General features: G+C 49.6%; 1 protein-coding gene across 1 annotated transcript; it reads right to left on the bottom strand.

Annotated features, from left to right (window-relative positions):
• Positions 1-45: 45 nt before the first annotated feature.
• On the bottom strand, positions 46-17,576 carry NPR2 (natriuretic peptide receptor 2). The gene is made up of 22 exons (XM_024252690.3): positions 16,088-17,576; positions 15,059-15,264; positions 9,450-9,563; positions 9,021-9,156; positions 8,694-8,788; positions 8,336-8,468; positions 8,031-8,115; positions 7,421-7,541; positions 7,185-7,259; positions 6,902-6,979; positions 6,566-6,670; positions 6,370-6,441; positions 4,112-4,271; positions 3,797-3,952; positions 3,549-3,717; positions 3,244-3,390; positions 2,637-2,760; positions 2,385-2,453; positions 1,096-1,270; positions 926-1,024; positions 532-623; positions 46-398 (listed from the first exon to the last, which is right to left on the bottom strand). Exons 1-22 carry the CDS (start codon positions 16,752-16,754, stop codon positions 333-335), a joined length of 3,144 nt encoding a protein of 1,047 aa, XP_024108458.2. The 5' UTR covers positions 16,755-17,576; the 3' UTR covers positions 46-332.
• Between the last annotated feature and the right edge of the window lie 542 nt (positions 17,577-18,118).

Consider the following 18,118-nt stretch of genomic DNA (forward strand, 5'->3'; position numbering starts at 1 on the left):
GTGCATACCCCGTAACCTTTCCTTGGGATTGCCCCATCCCACACTATGACATCAGAACTTTTTTTATTATTGTTTTATATTTGACCAAAATATTCTGGTTTAGATACAGATATTTACAGAAAGTAGGGAGGAAGGGGACCAAGCCAGAGAGGGACAGGTATATGTACAGGGCTGAGCTGCAGAGGGCTACAACATCCATATAAGGTAGGTTTTTTTGTGGCTGTTTTCCATTGCATATGAAAATGTCCATTTCTGGTGTGTGCAGACATGGTGGCCATTGCCCACCCAGGTACCAGCAGCAGAAGACTGTCTGACTTGGGAAGAATGGGGGTTTACAGGAGTCCAGGAGGTCCTTTCCGCTCTCCTAAGAGCCAGTATGTTCGCATCTTTCCTTTTCCCTGGAAGTGGGAGAGTGGACATGATTCAGATGCTTCAATGTTAGTTCCCTTTGTCTCCCTCTCTTTCACCATGATTCCCATAATCACTTTCACCCTCCCTTTCCATGTCCCCCTCCCCATGGCCTGCCATCACCTTCATTTCCACATCCCCCCGAAGCTCTAGCTGGAAGCATCCTAGCTCATCTAGGGCATCCTTGGTGGTAGAGGAGACATGGATCTTCAGCGCTGGGGTGGGTGGGATGGGGAGGATGGTGGAAAGAGGAATCAAGGAAAAGGCAATCAAAGAATTGGTGATACTGTATAGCACTGTGCCCAACCAACCATCCCTGGGAAGCTCCCAATGCATATCTATTAGAACCAAAATATGTCCAACCTCCCAATGCATATCTATTAGAAACAAAATATGCCCAAGGATGCGACACTAAGGAACTGTGGTCTCTCAGATTAAGAGATTGGAGGAATTATGAAAAGAAGAAAAGGGCAAGATAAATTGAGGCCAACAGTGGGGTTGAGGGCTAATGTCTTACCTTGACCATTAGACTCCATTCGAGAAGCAGTGTTCACTGTGTCTCCAAAAAGACAATAACGGGGCATCTTCAGGCCAACAACCCCAGCACAGACTGGCCCTATGAGAAGAAACAGGTTGGGAGAGTCTGGGAAAGGTGGAGACTAGGGCTGGAGTGAGAGTCAGCCTTACCAGTATGGACCCCTATGCGTAGCCTCAGCTGGTCATGGGGTCGGTGGCGGATGCGGAAGGAAGAAACTGCATCTAGTAATGCTAGGGCCATACGAGCAATTTCTGGTGCATGGCGTTGACCATTTCGGCCTGGGAGGCCAGATACCACCATGTAAGCATCCCCAATCGTCTCCACCTGATTGAGAGGGGGATTAAAAGGTCACCTCTATTTATATCCATGGGGATGGGAAAGAGTAGAGGGAGACAAGCTGGACACCATCATTAATCATCCTGACATCCTGGAGGCCAGAATATTGACTAGAAAATAAGTGTCATGGTCCTGAGTCTAGGGGAGAGGAGACGTCAAGGGAATCTTTAAGTCTTCTTTCTCCACCCAGCACCTAGTGAATACTCAGTAAACATTTGCGGAATGAATGAACACCCTGTCTGCAGCAGGACGTGGACCAATAGGCTCTGCCATCAGGAAATGGGAAGCAAGAAAACAGGCTAAACTCAAGAGGACAGAGGCTGGTGAGGAGGTAAAGCAGGCCCAGTGAAATGGACCAGACAGCCCAAACTGTCAGAGAGGAGGAAAGCAGGCATTTGGTTTTGGTAATTGTGCCAAAGCTATGTAAGATAATGAATGCCATTGTCTTAAGGAAATACACAGTGAAGTTTTTAGGAAATACACACTAAATATTTAGGGATAAAGTAGTTATCCCTAAATAGTAGTCTGCCACATGCCAAACAATGTTAGGCACTTTCCATACAACAAATCTATTATTCGCATCTTACAGATAAAACAACTGAGGCTCAGGGAGATTCTGTTACTTACCTAAAGCCACACAGTTAGCAACAAGCCAATATTCAAATCCAGATGATTTTTACTCCCAAGGACAATAAATCCAACTCAATAACTTCAACAAAAAGTTTTACTTTTTAAAACGTATCTTCCCTCATCCCACTAAATCAGTCTGGACCCACATCCTATATGATTCTTCCATGTCTGGAGAGGACTGGAGAGAAATGTTGGATAGGCTGTATTTATACTCCAGGGAGATAGGAGCTAAATCTCATGATGGTTCTGATTAGGGAAGCCAAAGGATTCACAAGAAATTCGACTGGAATGTACAATTATAGTGCTGGAGCTACATCTGTCTACAAAGTACACTGCAGCACCAGGATGCTGGGTACCCTGGAAGGGAAAACTGATCGTGGGATGGGTAAGGTGTGTGGGGTTCAGGGAGACTGGGTTTCAAAGGGGGTCTCTATTAAAGGGTCTTCTATTGAAGAGCAGCCCCAGCTCTCACCTTGTAGACATCAAAGTTGTCAATTATGGCATCAAAGCAGGTATACAGGTCATTAAGAAGTGTCACTACCTAAAAGGGATAGAAAAGCAGAGGCCCTGAGACTTGTGCCCAACTTTCTAAGAATTCTTAACCCACGAGCCATCAAAAGATGTGGGAACTCTAGAACAAACTCGTCTTCCCTATTATCAATGAGGCTTCCCCAGGTCCCTACCCACCTGACCCCACCGGCCACCTCTCACCCATGGCTCTCACCTGCATGGGGGTGCTCTCTGCTGACAATGCTGTGAAGCCAACAATGTCACTGAAGTAGATGGTAACACTGTCAAAGGCCTCAGCCTGTACAGTCTCTCCCCGTTTCAATTGCTCTGCCACTGAACTAGGAAGCAAGGGAGCCGCGTGAGCCAAACTCCAAGAGAGTAGGAGCGGAAGAGAGAGGGAAGGTGTATGTGGCTGCAGCAGAGATGAGCTGTAACAAGAAAGCTGGGCTTTGCAGGTGGGAGGGAGGAAAGTGGCTGGGAAGACATTACAGTGTAATGCAAGGTAAGGCGCACAAGTGGCGGGGGGTTTTGAGGGGAATCCCTGTACATGGGAGCTGTCTCAAGTTGGGACTGTTTTACATACACTTGCTGAAGCAAGGGCGTGGTAGAGCAGGGTCTTAAGAAGAAGGGATGGGAAGCCAGTAAGAAGGCAGCATAGCTGATGTGGAGACAGAATGACAGCAAATAATCTATAAGCAGGGGGGCTCCCTGTGGCCAGCAGGGTTCTGAGGGTTGGGAGGCGAGTTCTCAGGTGCCTGATGAGGCAGAGCCCAACAGAGCAGAATCCCAAAGAAAATTCAGGAAGGGGGACAAAGTCTCACTGGGGTAGAATTTGGTAGAGCAGAGCTTCAGCCTTGCGTTTTTCCTCCAGATAGGCCTGTGTGCGTTCCTCCACCAGCTTCTCCAGGTTATTGGCATACTGTTCCATGCGCAGCAGGAGGTTGTCTAATATGCTGGTGCCACCCTCCCTAGGGGGAGGCCAGGATATGGCACTTGCTCTAAGATTCTGAAGACTCCCAGGACTTCCTATCCAACCCACCCTCTGGTCCCACCTGCCCCACTTCATGCACTAGGACTAATGAGTCTTCTATCCCTGGGAAGCCCCTGCCCCATAATGCCCTCTCACTTGTTAAAGCGTCGAATGAAGCCCTTAATCTGTCCAAAGTCTGGCCGCTCAGCTGGGTCCTGAGCCCAACATCGCTCCATCAGCAAAACTAGCTCTTCATTCAGTTGGGTCCGGTCAATGCTTGGCCGGAAATATGGCCGCTGACCATTTCGCACCTTCTGGACAATCTCTGAGGGTGATCAAAGGTTTGGATGAAGAACAGAGTTCCCCCAGGAAGAAGAGGCTGTGGGTAGTAGATTGACTCTTACCTTTGGGGCTGAGGTCCAGGCCCTCCAAGTAGAAAGGACCACTGCGAAGGGCTATCTCCTGCAGGATGATCCCAAAGCTATAGACGTCAGCCTTCTGCATGCCTGTGGTTGGCAAGGGGTTCCCACTGAGCAGTTCTGGGGCAGTCCACAGCTTCTCTGAAAAGAGGAAACCAGCTGGCCAGGTCACCCAAAATGGGGTACCCCCAAGCCCACCTGGACTCATCCCTATATTACTGTCACTCCACCTCCCTCTCCCACTGTCCCTAGGTGGAAAGAGGAGCAATATAAAAAGTGGGTTGTGGGGGTGGGCCTCACTGGCATAGAGGGCATGGCTGTCATCAGGTTCAGCAGTTGATCGGAAGCTGGCCAGGCCATAGTCTGTGATTTTGAGCACAAAACGACTATCCACCACACAGTTGGAGGACTTGAGACTCCCATGCGATGAAATAATGCTGTTGTGGAGAAAGGCCATGCCCTGCAGGGTACAGATCAAGTCATGGGACTGGATCATATCTGGCTTAGAATACCCTCTCTCCATGAGATGGGCACTGGCTAGCTGTCTACAGATCTTGGGTCCACAAAAATAATAAGCTGATTTTGGAAGGCATCCTTTGCAGTTTCTACCCAAGGAAGCAGGAAGAACAGAAGAGTCATCTCTTCCTGGTATCATAAGCAGGACACAGGCACCCAGCCACCAGGGACAGGGAAAATGCTTAAAAAGAGGGATAAGTGGCGGTACCAATGACTACCCTGGAGAGGGCAGTCAATCTTCTGATTAGTGAAGAGAACAGAACTTGGGTGAAGACCAAAATGATATAACACCCATGGTGGCCTCCGATACCTGGCTACTAATTAGGAAGACATGACTTGAGACCCAGGTATCAAGAGTAGCTGGATATACCGAGGAAGACCAGTTGTAAACTTTAATGCATAACCATGTGTAGGTGGGCAAGTCGGGGTAGAGGAGGAATAAGATCTGCTAGAGGGAATGCTGGATTAGAGAGAAAGTGCAGAACATCGTAAACCTGGAAAATGGACAAAATCTGCTAAGCCAGTGCAGAAGCCTAAAACTGCTTGCTCTGTGGGTCCAGAGGGGGAAAAACCTTTGCCTCTGAGGAGCTGAAAGATGGTCTTAAAGGCCGGGCTCAGTGGCTCATGCCTGTAATCCCAGCACTTTGGGAGGCCAAGGCTGGCAGATTGCTTGAGCCCAGCAGTTCAAGACCAGCCTGGGCAACATGGCGAAACCCCATCTCTACCAAAAATACAAAAATGAGCCGGGCACAGCAGCACATGCTGTGGTCCCAGCTACTCAGGAGGCTAAGATGGGAGAATCACTTGAGCCCACGAGGTCAAAGCTACAGTGAGCAGTGATCTAGCCACTACACTCTAGCCTGGGTAACAGAATAAGACCCTGTCTCAGAAAAAAAAAAAAAAAAAAAAAAAAGTCTTAATGATGCTCCCCAAAAATGAAACCCTAGGAGCCACCCAAGTCAGTTCAGGTGAGACAGAAAGAGGATACAAGGTTCAATATGCTAACAAAAAACATTTCTGTCTAAATGTTTAGCTCTGGACTTAATTCATAACTCTAATCTCTATGAACTCTTCCTTTTATTTCTTTTGGTATCAACAAAACTTTTGGGAATCTCTGAAGTTGTGAATTTACTTGTGTGGAAACTGTGCAAAGGATGCTTTCAAAAATCACAGGATTAGGCTTCTGGCTTTGTTGTAAATCACTTTTCTACCAAATCACTGTTCTCTCAAGAGTTGTGTTTTTCTTATATTTATCATCACACCTCTAGTTGAGCATGACATTGGCTTTACTAATATTTTTATCTCTCATTTGATAGCAAATTTTCACACACAAAAAAATACTTTTTAAATAACTTCATGAGAATTTAGCAGAAAACCAAAGCTAGCTTCAAATACAGTGTGGGGTGATCCACTGGGATGCTCATTGGCTATGAGACTTATTTCAGAAAACCTGTCCAACTCATGCAAGATTCTATTTTATGCTCCACAAATCCATGGGCCTCTGAGTCATTTGAACATAGCTGAAACCTGGTATAACAGAAGAGTACCAAAGGTTTTTAGTACAATCTTCCTTGGTTTCTCTTAGTTCTACTAGTAAATGTTCCTTTTTTAAATTTCAGTTTTCTGAACAAAAGGGCAGACATGCCAAATATTGGTCAGAGAGTAAAATAATGAGAGGAAAAACAGGAGATAAATATGTTCAGAGAGTAAAATAATGAGAGGAAAAACAGGAGATAAATATGTTCAGAGACCCCACTCATTTTATGAGTTCTTGGAGGTAAAAGAGATGATGGAAAGAGACCTGAGATATTTAAGACAGAAAGACAGAAACTCTTTACAGGCACAGGACTCCTTGTGGCAGGTAAAACTCACTCTCTCAGTTATAAGCCCCAGACTCCTTGTTTACCCATTATTACCTGATCATGGGAATAAGGGGAGATTAGAGAACAGGACTTTTAGAGGACTAGAAGGAGAAAAACCACAATCAAAGAACAGTGGAAGTGATTTAAAGTGGATGAACTTTCAAGGTGGGGAAGACTCACCTTAACAAGGTCATTAATGAGTGAATAACGAAACATCCAGTCCAAGTTGATGCTGTCATTTTCTAGAATATCCTGGTAAGTGACATGGAATAGATTGTCTGTCCTGGTCCCACCAGCTATCACCCGGCATAGAGTCAGTATAACTTTGGGTGTATCCTCCCCACCCCTGCCATAATCTCCTACACCTATCCCTCACCTGTAAACTCCCACGAGGACAATATTCAGTGACAATGCAAATGTTGGGAGGGTCTATGCAGGCGCCAATGAAGCGAGTGAGATGGTTGAACTGAACATCTCTCATCTGGCAGAAAAAAACAATGGGAAGGATAAGAAAATTGAAAGAGTTAAAAATTAGATACAGAAACTTACCACTGCATAAGAGGACCTTTCTCTTAGTTGTATCTACAATTTTAAAATCATTTATAAATCAACCGCTTGCCCATCTAGCCAATTTTACTATTTCATAGTTTTCCCCACTCCTCTTCCCCATCCCTCTTTACCCCTCACCCTCAGTCCATCCTCCATTACATACATGTTTGAGTTCAAACAGAACCTGCCGGGTCAGCTCAATGCGCTTCTTATTCACATGTTTGATGGCAACAACATTTCCCTGATGGTGGGAGTGAAAGGGGAAAGGAAAATTAATATCAGAAGTTCTGGGTGCAAGGAAATGCTAGAGAGCAGTGGAAGCATCCAGGAGCTCAGCTGGGCACAGAGAGGGGGGTATGAGGGACAGAGTTTTAGGGGCAGAGATGGCAGATGGGGATGAGACAGGATGAAATGGTGGGGACCAGAACAAGCAAATGACTGTTCACCTTGAAGTGACCGGTGTTGGCAAAGATCTGGTATTTCCCATGGGCTGTCATGAGCGAGCCGTAACTGGATCCCCGCTGGGGCCAAGGGCAACATGGAGGCGGAAGGATGAAAGGAACATTAGATGATGGTGGTAGTGCAGGGGCTATCATTACAAGCCAATGTGCTGGGAGAGATCCAGGGTAAGAAGGGACAGGAACTCAGAGGAGGCAGAGGGACAGCTGAGACAAGGGCTCACCAGCGACAGTGTGAGGCGACTGCCTGCACCTTTGTGATAACGCTCTGAGTTGCCAAATTGCAGTTCTTCCCAGCGAATGCGCCACAACATGCTAGCCAGCTCCTTCTCCAGCATCAGCTTTCTGTAAGGACTGCACACTTCAGTTGACTGGCAAGCCGAATCCTGCCACCCCCAAGCCAACATCAGGGTTGCAGGGGCTTCCCTGCAGCTCCTGAAGCTGCAACTGTTACACCTGAGAGACAGGGCTGGACGATAAGGCTGCATTCTTGGCATATCTGGCACATGCCCTATGCTCACTAACAAACACAGAGATTGGGGGTGAAAGTTCTTTCCTAAAAGAAGACCAATGGAAAATTCACCTTTGATCTTAACCCCACTGAAAAACACTAGTTAGTATATCCAGTCTAGAACCAAAAGTGGAAAATAAAACCTAGGCTAAAAGACAACTAAAGAGAAAGGCTAGAGAGGAAGACGCTGTTGGATCTAAGAGAAAACCAGCAAATTAAGAAACCTACTACCCTATCCCACGTTATAGGGACCACCTGGCTTCAGCCAGAGGCTGTGTGGCAATGGGGGCAGGGAGTAGGTCAGCAGGAAACCCAGAACTCACCGGAAAATTAGGAAGCTGGAAACACCAAACATGATGAAGGTGATTCCTGTGCCCAGAGCCACAATTGCCAGAGTTGAAAGTGGAGCTGAAGGGGAAATAGAGACCCTGAGGAAGACTGTGTGTGGACTTGGCAGAATGGAGAACGGGGTGCATAGACAGAGTCCTTGGGAGTAGGAAGAAATGAGGAGGGAGGGATGCAGACGTAAAGGCAGAAGCACAGCTAAGAGTGGAGGGTCAGTGAGGGGGGAGGCCACGAATGGAAAGCAAAGGGAGGAAAGCTGCTCCCAGTCCCTGCACACACCCACTTTTATCACAGGATGGGTCGTCCAAGTCAAAGGCACAGGGGGGATTGTCCGCGGGAGGAGCCCCCTTCACCCAGGGAATAGGCCGTCCCGTCCACCAAATCTGCTTCTCAGCTCCCGAGTAGTGGGCTGCAGGCTGTAAGGAAGCAAAAAGCTGGGCCCACAGGCCTGCTCCCACCAGCCTCCTCCCCAGACCCCAGCTGTTTCGCTGCTTTTCTCCCCAGCCTACCACCCAGCCAGGATGCAGTTCCAGCAGAGAAAACAAGTCCCTCCTCTAGTAGTTTTGGTTCTGCCCCCACTGAACCCTTGAAAGCTGGATTTTGCAGGGCCACACTCTCTTCCCTGCCTCCTCCCCCATCACCTGAAAGTCCCCAGAATCCAGGTCTCCCATGGCCCACAGGACAAAGTCAGTCTCCCGGTCATTGTTCTTGTCCATGACAACCAGTCCAGTTACACCTAAGATAGAAAAGAGTGCCCTTACTTTGAGGTCTACCCTGGGCTCCTCTCCCACTCACCCATGCCTACGGCTCCCTCAGAGTCTACCCTTCCCCGATCTTGAGGTGTGGGCACCTCTGCCATATTCACTAACCCCCCACTACTGCTGTGGTGACCCTGACATCTGTTTCTTCTTCAGCGCACTCTATTCCTGACATCAGCCCTCAGACCCCCATCGACCCCTCTTCATTACCGTGGTATCTTCGTCCCTGCATCTTCTCCACAATTCGAAGTCCATCCTCCCGGGTGCCTCCTTCCTGTATTGTCTCATTCAGGACTTCAGCATATAGCAGGATCCCATCATAGAAGCAGCCAGCGATGAGGTTCATCTGGGGGTGGCAACTTCAGCAGTACTCTCCAAATGTCCTGCAAGGCCCCTTCCCCACTCTCTGGGGTCTCCCTTCTACCTATTCTCTCTTCTGGTTTGCTTTTTTCCCTCCTCTTATTCCTAAAGTGCTATCCCTTCCTAACTACTCCCTAGAGCAGAAGGAAAAATCCTGTATAGAAGTGGATACACCCCAAAGTTGGGCTTGCTCCACAGCCAAGACTTGATGCTGAGTTTGGGAGAGAAGCCCTTCCCCAAAGCCTGACCTGACTCTCAGGAAGGGAGAGATCTACTTACCAGGGAAGGGCCCAGCTCCACACCAAAGTCTTCCCGGGCTCTTATCAGCAGACGATTCTGGAATTCCTGATACTCAGGATTTGGGGGTTCTCGGTACGTGATCACCAATACAGTCTGTACCAGCAGCATATGGGGAAGAGTGAACAGGATTCAAGATAGGCATTAGGGGAAGAGAAGATGCAGGACGGGGAAACTTGGTAAAATATACATGATATAAAATATACACAGGTGAGTCTGAAGGCTTTGAAAGGGCTACTAACCTCTGTGTGTGTGTGTGTGTGTGTGTGTGTGTGTGTGTGTGTGTGTGTGTTGTGTTTCATACATCTGGGAAGAGGGAGTGGCACTCCTCCTGAAAAGTAGATAGGACTGGTTCTGGGAAGGTGGAAACTGGCAAATAATAGTCAACCCCATCCCCAAAGCCTAGCCCAACATCTTCCAGAGCTCCCTTCCAGCATCCAGGTTCCTGCCAAGCCACCACAGCTCACACAGCTCCTCTGTCCCATGCTTTCTGGGTATCTGCTCATGGCCAAGGACAACACCCACCAACAGCTCCTCTCTGAAGTGTTAATCACTGTTAATGTCATCAGTAAAATACTGACATTTCCATTTCAGCCACTTGAACACAGTGTCTCTGCCCAGTGAATTAGAGAGATTTCAGGCCATATGACAACTGAGGGAAATACTTTGAGACAGTGATTCCACCTGTGAAAAGCTGTGTGCTCATCCATTTAATGTGTGGAACACCTACCACAAACAGCACTGTCCTGCTTACTGAGTAATAGATGTGTCACAGGGACGAACACACAGTCACATGCCCACACACATTTCACAGGTAAGCAAATGACACATGTGATCTCAGACATGCACACATCTCACTGGCGCATGAGTCAGCATCTCTGTCTCTCACCAAAGTGCCTGCTTGGCTCCCATTAGTCTCACACGTTTCCCCTTCCTGAGCTGCTGGACCTCCCAACCTCAGGCCCTGCCTCAGGCTACGTAGTCACTGAGACCAACCTCTGCTCTAACAGGAAACTGGCATCACAACTTCAAGGAAAGACTTCAGTTCAATATATTTTGTGAAATATGACTTTGTGAAATGATAATTTAAAATCCGGTCATTTCTCCTAGTTTTGTTTATTCTTGTCATAGAAAGCACATGGGGACCATAGAGATACGCTACACTAGACACATCACATATAGCCTATTATGTATCAATTCATTACAGATAGGAAATAATAAAGTCGATTTCTAATATGCATTCATTATATTAGACTGCAGCTTGCCTCAAGATATCATTATTCTTACTAGAGCATTTGGCTGCCTGATTACACACTTCTAATATTCTCCCAGTCTCAGGTAAAATTTTTTTAAAAAGAGAAGGGAACTGAGGAAAGGGTTGGAACAGTTCATTCAGTAGCACCTGTTCCAAGAATAAAATAAAGAGGTAGAATATTGTTGACAAGCAATGTAAAAAGTCAGGAAAAGGGTGAGAAAAGATCAGGTTCAGCACAATTTATATTTCAATAAAGGCTGATGATAGGTTTTTAACACATTTTTAACACTAATTCTCAACACTAAGCTTGGCTGGTTTGCTAGATTAGCAGTTATCAAACTTTTTGGTCTCACAATCGCTTTACACTCTTAAAAATTATTAAGGACCCCAAATAAAATTTGTTTATGTGGACTATATCTATCAATATTGACTGTCTTAGAAATTAAAACTGATAAATTTTGAAAATGCAAGAACACACAAGCACACCTTCCATAGCTGTCCAAGTGATGACATCATCATGCCATGTAACCTCTGGAAAACTTCACTACACAATCACAAAAGAACAAGCGTGACAAAGCAGATAAGATCTTAGTATTATTTTTAAATAGTTTTGACCCTATGGTCCCCCTAAACTGCTATGCTAGAACTGTTTTTGCTGTGGTTACTAAGTGTAGTTGTAGTACCAAAAGACAAAAATGAAAAACCAAACAAAAAAAAAACCCAACCTCAAACAGTTTCTGTACTTGCTCAGGGGCTTGAGAGAAGGTGAAGGAGGATAATTGTGTCCCATTTCACAGTGGACCCCAGGTGGAAAAAACAAGCAAAGGCCTCCACAAATGGGTGCAGTGGTGGGTGGGTGCCAGGAGCACACCTAGGAAATGTGCACCCTCAGGAGGCACCTGCCTGTACCTGTGGACCCGCCCACTGAGACCTGCCCTGGCCAACTGGAGGGTGGTCAACAGTGGCCTAATGAGACAAGTGATCTCCAAGCCCTTGGTTTAGTGCTTTCTTCCATTCTTGCCTCTGGTGCTCCCTGTGTGTAACCCAATCTCATGCTGGTCATGTAGGTTGTGACCTCTGCCTGGGTTTCTAACCCTGTAGTCCTCCATTGACCAGCCTGGGCCTCTGGATCCTCAGAGCCTGGTCATTGCTTATTTAGTTCCACTCAATCTTTTCTTCCCTATCCTGGTTGATCACCTAGTTTACATTACTTGCCAGCTCTACTCCTGTCTAGATGAATTCCTCATCCTATCCCCCTCTCCCCAACACACCCCTAATTCAATTCAGCAAATATGTGTTAAACATCTACTACATGCTAGACATATGGAATATGAAAATGAGCATGATCCCTGCCCTGGAGCAGCTAGTGGCTAAATGGGAGAGAAAAATCTTATCAACATACTTGATTTCAGAGCTCTCTCCCCAGTAGCCAGTATCAATACAGCATGAACTAGGGCCTTTCCTTGAGCATGATACCCTCCTGGAAAAGCTGTGGGCATCTGTGTCAAGGCCTCCTTTCCTCTATTGCCACCTTTTCCAGGCTGGCCTGGTCTGGGACCTCAGAGGGCCAGTGTCTCTGGGAGAAGGGCTCTGTGCTCTTTCATCCTTGCTTGGCTGGAGGTAACTGCCCAACTTCCCTCAGTCCCTCCCCTGCTTCCACACTGGAAGGTGGTGGTGGGGGGGGGGGGGCGGGGCACCTCATCACCCCTCAGCCCCACCTACCCAAAGCCTTGACCTTCCCGTCAGCATATTCCTGGCTGCCTAGTTCCCTTCTCTTGTATTGCAGCAAAGGCTCCCTCTTTATTTCTCTGTCTAAATAATGCCCACAGTGAGGGGGAGAACTGAGAGTTAATTGATATAACTGATTATTGGATGACTAGATCCCTCCTCTCCCTACCCTTAATGCTGGGGACCCTTGGCTGGGCGATAATGCTCACAGAAGAAAATGAGGCTTTTCTTCCACAAATAGAATACAGCCAGCAAGGTGCAGTGGCTCATTCCTGTAATCCCAGCACTTTGAGAGGCCAAGGCAAGAAGATCATTTGAGCCCAGGAGTTCGAGACCAGCCTGGGCAACATGACAAGACCCCATCTCTACAAAAAATAAAAAATTAGCTGGGCATGGTGGCATATGCCTGTAGTCCCAGCAACTCGGGAGGCTGAGGTGGGAGGATTGCTTCAGCCTGGGAGGTCAAGACTGCAGTGAGCAGCTGTGATCACACCACTGCACTCCAACCTGGGCAACAGAGCTGTCTCAAAAAGAAAAAGGATATAACCAGGAAGGTTATGGAGTGCTCCCATCTGAGAGGGTCACAGATCTTCTGAAGCCCACACCAGCTGAAGTACAATCCCCTTGTTCTTCTCTTTTCATAGCACTCTATTCCTTTCCTCTTTATGTTTTAGTAACACATCACAATATGTTCCTACATTTGTATTTATTTCCTTACTTATTTATTGCCTGCCCATCCTACCAAATGTAAACTCCAAAAAGGCAGGAACAAAGTCTGTTATGCTCTCCCTTGTATACCAGTACCTAGCACAGTGACTGGACATGATAGGTGCTCAGTAAATACTAATGAAATGAGTCAGCCTTCAAAGAAATCAGACACAGACTGAATAATATGGTTAGTTCTATGGTAGATGGAGTTAAGCAAAAGAGTAGGAAATTCAGTCCCACTTAGGGATTCTGGGATCATTTCCTAGAAGGGAAAATAACTGGTATGAGTCTTAAAGAATATGGAAGCATTACCCAGACAAAGGTGAGAAGATTGTTTTAGGAAAACATGATAGCATAAACAAAACCTCTCCTGCCACTGCCCATATTCAAGTGTGACAGTCACAGACTCATTCTCAGGCATGCAAACAGCTATGTCATTCTCAGTCAGACACACACTTGTCAGTCGCAACCAAATATATAATCACAGCCACATAAAACCTTGCTCACTGGAGAAGAATGGCCACCCAGGTCCAGCCCTTATACAGCTACTTAGAACCAAATAATCCCAGAGTTTAAAGGACTTTAAGGTTATCCCATAAGCCACCTCCAATCCTTCTTGGAAAAAAGGAGGGATATGGATAAATACATGGGAAACACTTATATGCACGGTTAGTAAAAAAGTGGTGGGGGAATCAGGGGAAGATTCATGGGTATGATTTTGAGAGGCAGATATTTGGGATGAGGGAAGGAAGAGCATTCCAGACAAAAAGAAAAAGAACATAAAGGCACAGGGGCAGGAAGGCCCCGGGGTTGGGGGAACTCAGAGGCCTGGTAGGCTGCAGTTCTCAGCATGAGGGTACCAGGACATAAGACTGAAAAAGTGGTTTGAGAACAGACTGCAGAAGGTCTTAAATGTCACAATAAGGAGTTGGGATTTTATTCTCTAGAACACAAGTCACTGGAAGTTTTGAGCAGGAGTGAAATGAACAGAGTCATGCCAACATTCCCCACAAATTTTCTGAAATCTGAAATGCATTTCTTTCCATTCCTGCTATCATCACACTAGTTCAAGCCATATCACCTCACCCCTTTCTAATCTGTTACAGTTGGTCTCACTGCCCCAGGTCTCCCTCTCTTCCAATCCTGAATTCTGTCACTACTGTATATTTATCTCCACACACACACAAAAAGTCAAGGACCCCAAATTCAAGTCCCAGTGCCTTAAGACTTAGAGCTCTCCTTAATCTGATTATACCTTTGCAACTTTATTTCCTGTATCTCCTTTAAGTGAACGCCTCATTCTCCTCGGGTCAGTATCTTCTTGGTCTCTCAAACACGCCCATTCCTATCTTTTTCTCTTTGCTCAGGATGCTTGGATCTCCTCTCCCACTCTGACTATGAATATGACATCTATCATTAAAGTCACAATAGGGTCTCACTTCCTGTATAAAAGCCTTCCCTAAACACAGCCCACACTGACTCTTCCTCCTCTGAGCCACTAAAGTTCTTAGTGTCTGTTCCAGGACACATAATCATATCCTTTCTCAAACTTTGTCTGACTGTACCAGAATGATGCCTCACCTCTCCATAAAGGGTGGAAGCCCACCCAAGGGCTAGGATCAGATCTTTTCCTGAACTTTTCTCCCCCACAATATAGCCCTACTACTGGCACTTAGGAAAGTCAGTGTTTTAGGATTTTGGAGGCAGCCAAAGTCAGTCTTGGCAGCGAGCACACTAAGAGTCACAAAAGTAGAGAAGTAAGAAAGGGTGACACTAGACTCAGAACGCCTCTGTTCATTTTACTCCTGTGGTTCCCAGGGTTTCTTTGGGGTCTTGTGAGAGAGAATTTCCAGCGAAGCACCTCTTCCCCCTCCTCCTTCAGATTTGGCTCAAATGATACCTGAAAGGCCTCTCTGAGGGCCTGGGCCTGTTCCCGGGTGCGATTGTCCTGCCAGGGCCGGCCTGTAGCACGTGTGGGGCCTGCACGGAGACTCTCCCCAAAGACATCCAGGTAAAAGAAGACATAATCCCCATTGGTCAGATTCTCCCTCTGGGCCTGAAGCAGGATCTCATGCAGCATCTCCAGAGGGCCGCAGATATACACAACTGGGAGCAGGTACATGACAGAGGAGCACCCTGAGAAGGTATCCAGGTCCCCCACACAGCCCCCTCTCTGAATCACCGGGATGTCCCTCTTCAGCAAGAAAGAGAGTGCCCTAACCTATCAACCCCAAAGCAGATGCTCCCCAGCCCGCCCCCCCTTGGAGTCCACCATAAGTACCCTGGGGCCATGTGGACCATCTGGCAGAAGTCAGAGCCTGTCCAGACCCCAGAGGAAGGGAGCTGTCACTCTCAAGCCCCTCCCTTTCCCAGAGCCTCTCTTGCTGCTCCCCACCCAACCCGCCTGCTCCCTGACTCTTCCCTGCCCCTCCCTGGGCTCAAAGGCACTGACAGCACCGATTTCTCAGTAAGAGCTTTACCTGTCTTTCCCAAATCTGCTGAGCCTTGAGCCCGTTCATGGAGCCCTCATTATTTTTACACCACCAAGGGGTCTTGGCGCCTAGTCTGGGTGGTAGCTCTGATCACAGACAGGGCACATTTCAGAGTGGCTGTCAATCACATTCACTACTCTAGGGCACACACATTGCTCCCGAAACTTAATATCCCCTCATTTTCACATTCCACCTTGATACAAGGCTTCACCCCTCATGCTCTCTTCTTCCTTGTTTGCATCTGCCTAGGGTGTTCACAAGCTCCCATGATGAAGCCTTGGCCCTCTCACAGGTGCTCTGTCCACGTGTGCTTCTTGATCCCAACCACCACATACAGCTGCTCAATGCCTATCTCCATCTACAGTTCCCCAGTGCTGAGCTTTAGGGACACAGCGACCCTCCTCCCCTGACCCTAAAATAGCCCGGGCCACACTCACTGCGCCCGTTGGCCCGGATGAAGTGGGTGGCCTGCTCGGGGCCCCCCGGCTCTCGGGTGTACACCTGGTGCTGCACACTGAGGTTGCTGCCCTGCAGGGCCTCAAAGACGCCCTCGATGGTGAAGTAGTGAGGCCGGTCATCTGTGCGAGCATCGAGGTACAGCAAGGCAGCACGGGCAGTCCAATTGAAGTGCCCGTGTAGTGTCACCACAAACTCACCCAGCTTGGGAGCAGAGGGGCCAGTGCGAACCAGGGTACGATAATGGTCATTCTTAGCCGAGAAACCAGAGGCCACAGCACCCGCAGTCAGCAGGGGAAGGCGCCAGTGGGAGGCAAAGCGGGCCACAGAGGCAGCAGGGTACACGCAACCTGGACCTAACAGCAGGTCGGGGTCATGGTACAGCTTGAGGTCCACAGCGCTCAGCGGTGCCAGGTACTCAGAGCAGGCGCCTTCCAGTTCGGAGCTGACAAACCGCAGGTCCACGGGCAGTGCCCGGCCCAGCGCCTCCACAGCTAGTGCCACAGCGGGTCCCACCCGTGGCCAGGCCCAGGCATAGCTCAGGTTGTGTTCTGGCAGCACCACCGCCAGCGTCAGGTTCCGCGCCCCGGGAGGACGCACCCCACCTGCCAGGGCTGCCACCAACAGCAGGAGTGATGGCAGCGCCATGGGGATAAAGCAGCAGCCCCGCCGCCCCCAGAACTTGGGGCTGCTCTGGCCTACAGGGGAGACGCGAGCACCCCCCAACCTGGAGCCTGGGGAAGAGGACCAGGAAGAGAAGGAGGAGTAGGCTAGGTAGGCTGGGATGCAGAAGGTGCTGGGGGCCAGGGAGAGGAGGGGGAGATGGGAGGAAGGCGGGGGGCGGGCAAGGAGTGGGCTACCAGCCTAGGGCAAGGACTGAGGACTGAGAGCGGGGTGGCAGGGGGAGGGAGGGACCGAGGGGGCCTGTGGCCGGGATGGGGACAGTGGGAGGTGAAGAAGCCTGATGAATCCAAAGCTGAGAAGGAAAAGGGGATCTGGGACTGGGATGGGGTGGGGGTGGGGGACGGGTGGTACAAAGAAACGGCCTGGGGGAACCTCACAGCTGAAAGGGCCGGGAGGGCAGGAGGGCGCTGCGACACATAGGACCAAGGGGGTAAGGTAGGAGGGTGCCCGCGCCGCGGAAGGACTGGGATCATGGGCAGGCGGGGAGCGAAGCGAGGCCTGGGCCGGAGGGCAGGGGAAGGCAGGGGTAAATCTCCGTGTGAAGGCTTCTCCCGAAGCTCCTGCTTGGACTAACGGGCCCGGGCGCTGGTCCCATCCGGAGCTACGGCGGCCCCGCCCGTGTCCCCGCTCCTCTCTGCTCCGCTTCTCCTGGGCCCCGGCGGCCGGCGCTGCCCGGCGCTTCCTCCCGCCCCCCGCCTGGGCCCCGCGCGCGCCGCTCGTCCGGGTCAGGTCGCCTCGGCCCGGCCCGTCTCCGCTCGCTGCGCCGGCGGCCGAGTGCGACTCCCCCGGGCAGGCCGCCCGCCCCCGCCCCTCCCCCGCTGCCCCTCCTCCTCCCTCCCGGCCCCACCCTCCGGCGCCGGCTGCCTTCCCCCACCCCCCACCCGGGCGCCCGGGACCGCCAGGTCCCAAACCCACCCCGGTGAGCACTTGGGGGCTCCGCACCAAGGCCTCGCCAGCCAGCAGGGTTCCCGAGAGCTCCCTCACTGTCGGGGCCTACGCCGGTCTCCCCCACGCCCCTGGTCCCCCCGCCGCCTCTCCTTCCATTTCCATCTCACACACGCCGGCGACCCCAGGGTTTATCCTCTCCCCCTCGCTTAGCCCGCTCTTCTTGGGTCTCCCTCTGAACTCTGAGTCCCTCAGTGGCTCCAGTCCCCAGGAAGCAGTCGAGGATCCCCAGACGTGTGGTATCCTCACCAGCCCCCCCACCTAGCAAACCATAGCGCCCTCCCGACGGCAGTGCGGCTTACTCCACCGGGGACCGTGCCCGCTCCCTGGACGGGCCCCTCCAGCAGCCAGGGGCCCCTGCGCTACACTTCCCACCAGTCCTT

Source organism: Pongo abelii, chromosome 13 (genome assembly GCF_028885655.2).
Source record: "Pongo abelii isolate AG06213 chromosome 13, NHGRI_mPonAbe1-v2.0_pri, whole genome shotgun sequence".
NCBI classification, from domain to species: domain Eukaryota; kingdom Metazoa; phylum Chordata; class Mammalia; order Primates; family Hominidae; genus Pongo; species Pongo abelii.